The 2,042-nt window shown below is 43.0% G+C and overlaps 1 protein-coding gene across 1 annotated transcript in view; it reads left to right on the top strand.

Moving 5' to 3' along the window:
• Positions 1 to 637, top strand: part of LOC102014666 (cytochrome b-c1 complex subunit 7) — a 7,440-nt gene extending 6,803 nt beyond the window's left edge. The window contains exon 4 of the mRNA XM_013512701.1: positions 596 to 637. Within this exon, the coding sequence (XP_013368155.1) occupies positions 596 to 637 (42 nt within the window). The remainder of the gene's footprint in view (positions 1 to 595) is intronic.
• The last annotated feature ends 1,405 nt before the right edge of the window (positions 638 to 2,042 follow it).

The following is a 2,042-nucleotide window of genomic DNA, read 5'->3' as shown; positions in this document are numbered from 1 at the left end:
ATCTACACTGGAGCCAGGAAGTGATGCTCAAAGTAACCAGAGCTCCCCCAAAAAGTACCACAGCCATCCTCAGCAAAAGTGAGGTCCCAGGCTCCTCCGATGATGAGGAAAGCCGAGTTCCTGTCAGGAAAGCCGAGTTCCTGTCAGGAAAGCCAACCTGAGAAGCTTCTCCAGGGACTGAGCAGTGCGCCATCTTCCCCTCCGGAGCCAGGAAGTGATACTTAAAGTGAGGACCAGAGCTCCCCGAAAGTGAACTGAAGCCATTCTCAGTGCCAACGAGGTTCAGAGCTCCTCAGAGGATGAAAACAGCCCAGTTCATCAGGAAAGCCAGCATGACAAACTCCTCCAGGAAAGCCAACAGCTCCTTACAGCTAACAACAGGCTCCTAACAGCTTCTACCAACTCCCAACAGTCTCAAAACTTCTTTCTTTCCAGTTCGGCCTCTTATGCTGCTGGCAACAGTCCCCAGGTGGGCCTCCCACACCCAGCACCACGCTGAGTCACTTCAGCTGGGAGTTGCAAGTTGACCACCAGCTGTCAATCCACTACAGGTGGAGACTCCCTGAGACTGCTGTTTCCTTGCTTTGCCTTTTAGATGGACACTGTTTTCCCACTTCTAACCTGTCACATCCTGTAAATGTATTTTGTACAGTTTAAAATGGTATCTTTTTCAAAACTTGAGATTGATGTAGGCTTTGAATACAGGCTTTTTCTAGACCTTGAAGGAAGTGAGTGGTTTATTGAGCAGTATCCCATGCTCTTCTTTTTCTCTCTTTTTAACTCTACTTTGCAGTTCCACCCACAAAGCAGAGAGCTGGCGTATGTTCATTGTTATGGTGCACTTCATAGAATAACTTAACTCACATGTCGCCAAGGTATAGGAAGCAAAGTAAAGCACACTGGGGCCTCAGACCTCTTCTCCCAGTGCTGATGCTGTTCCAAATTTTGTATCACAGAAATATTTAATAACATTCTTGAACTGAGTTCTCATGGTCTACTGGTGTGATTCTTTATGTATGGCACCAAAATGCTAATTAACAAATCTTCTCTAACTGCACCTCTGCACATTTTAAAATTCTAGAATCTCAGTAAAATCCAAACTGTAGATTGTGGTAATCTCATGTAGCTGTTTGAAGACCTAGGCTTTTTTTTTTTTTTTTTTTTTGAGACAGGGTCTTGCTACACAGTTCAGGCTGGCCTTGAGCTCACTTTGTAGCTCAGCCTGGTCTCAACAATCCTACCTCAGCCTCCCAAGTGCTGGGATTACAGGCATGCGTCACCACGCCTGGCTTGAAGACCCAGTTTTAATGCGTCAGCTATGTGTTATTCTGACATCCTAAAAAGATCCAAAAGTAGAATAACACCTGGGCCAAAGCCCAGAGTTCCTACAGCATAATAGGTATCCCAAATTCACAAGCAGGATCGTGTCTTAAAAATATAGACATCTTGGGTGTGGCTTTGAAAATTACCAAGGTACTTGGAATTAAAAAGTTAGGTGAACATAAAAACTACCACAGCCAAATCCTTACAGCTTGGCAGATAAAGAGTAGATGGATTAACACTTAGTGGGCAGCCCACAGTTTAGGAACTGTAGCATCAGAGATGAATATAGTTACAGGGCCAGTGAGACAGCTCTAGAAAACAGGTAGTCCCTTTATTAGAACAAGGACAGAAGTCCTGCCATTAGGTGGCGACACACTACAACTTTTCCCTTTGAATGCGAGCTGAACCATCGGGAGATCTATCCATTCTGTGCCCCAGCCGCCCCCTCCTTTCATTTTTCAGGATGACAACACCTTAGAGGTTTATAGCTACCAGAAGAATTTACTACTAAGCTATATACTGCTGTAATGAAATCTAATACATGCTGGGCAATGAATTATGAGATGTTATTTAGTTTGGGGATTTTATTACTTCAATCAGTTATGATCATATTTCCTTTTATATGATTGCTCACTCTTTAAAAATACCAGATGACTGTACAAGGAACACCTAATAAAATCTATATATTTTAAACATATATGTTTTAATTTATTTGCCAT

The sequence above is a fragment of the Chinchilla lanigera genome, unplaced genomic scaffold (assembly GCF_000276665.1).
Source record: "Chinchilla lanigera isolate Chin_1 unplaced genomic scaffold, ChiLan1.0 scaffold00016, whole genome shotgun sequence".
In the NCBI taxonomy this organism is placed as follows: Eukaryota; Metazoa; Chordata; class Mammalia; order Rodentia; family Chinchillidae; genus Chinchilla; species Chinchilla lanigera.
This window is presented reverse-complemented; position numbering and strand designations above follow the sequence as displayed.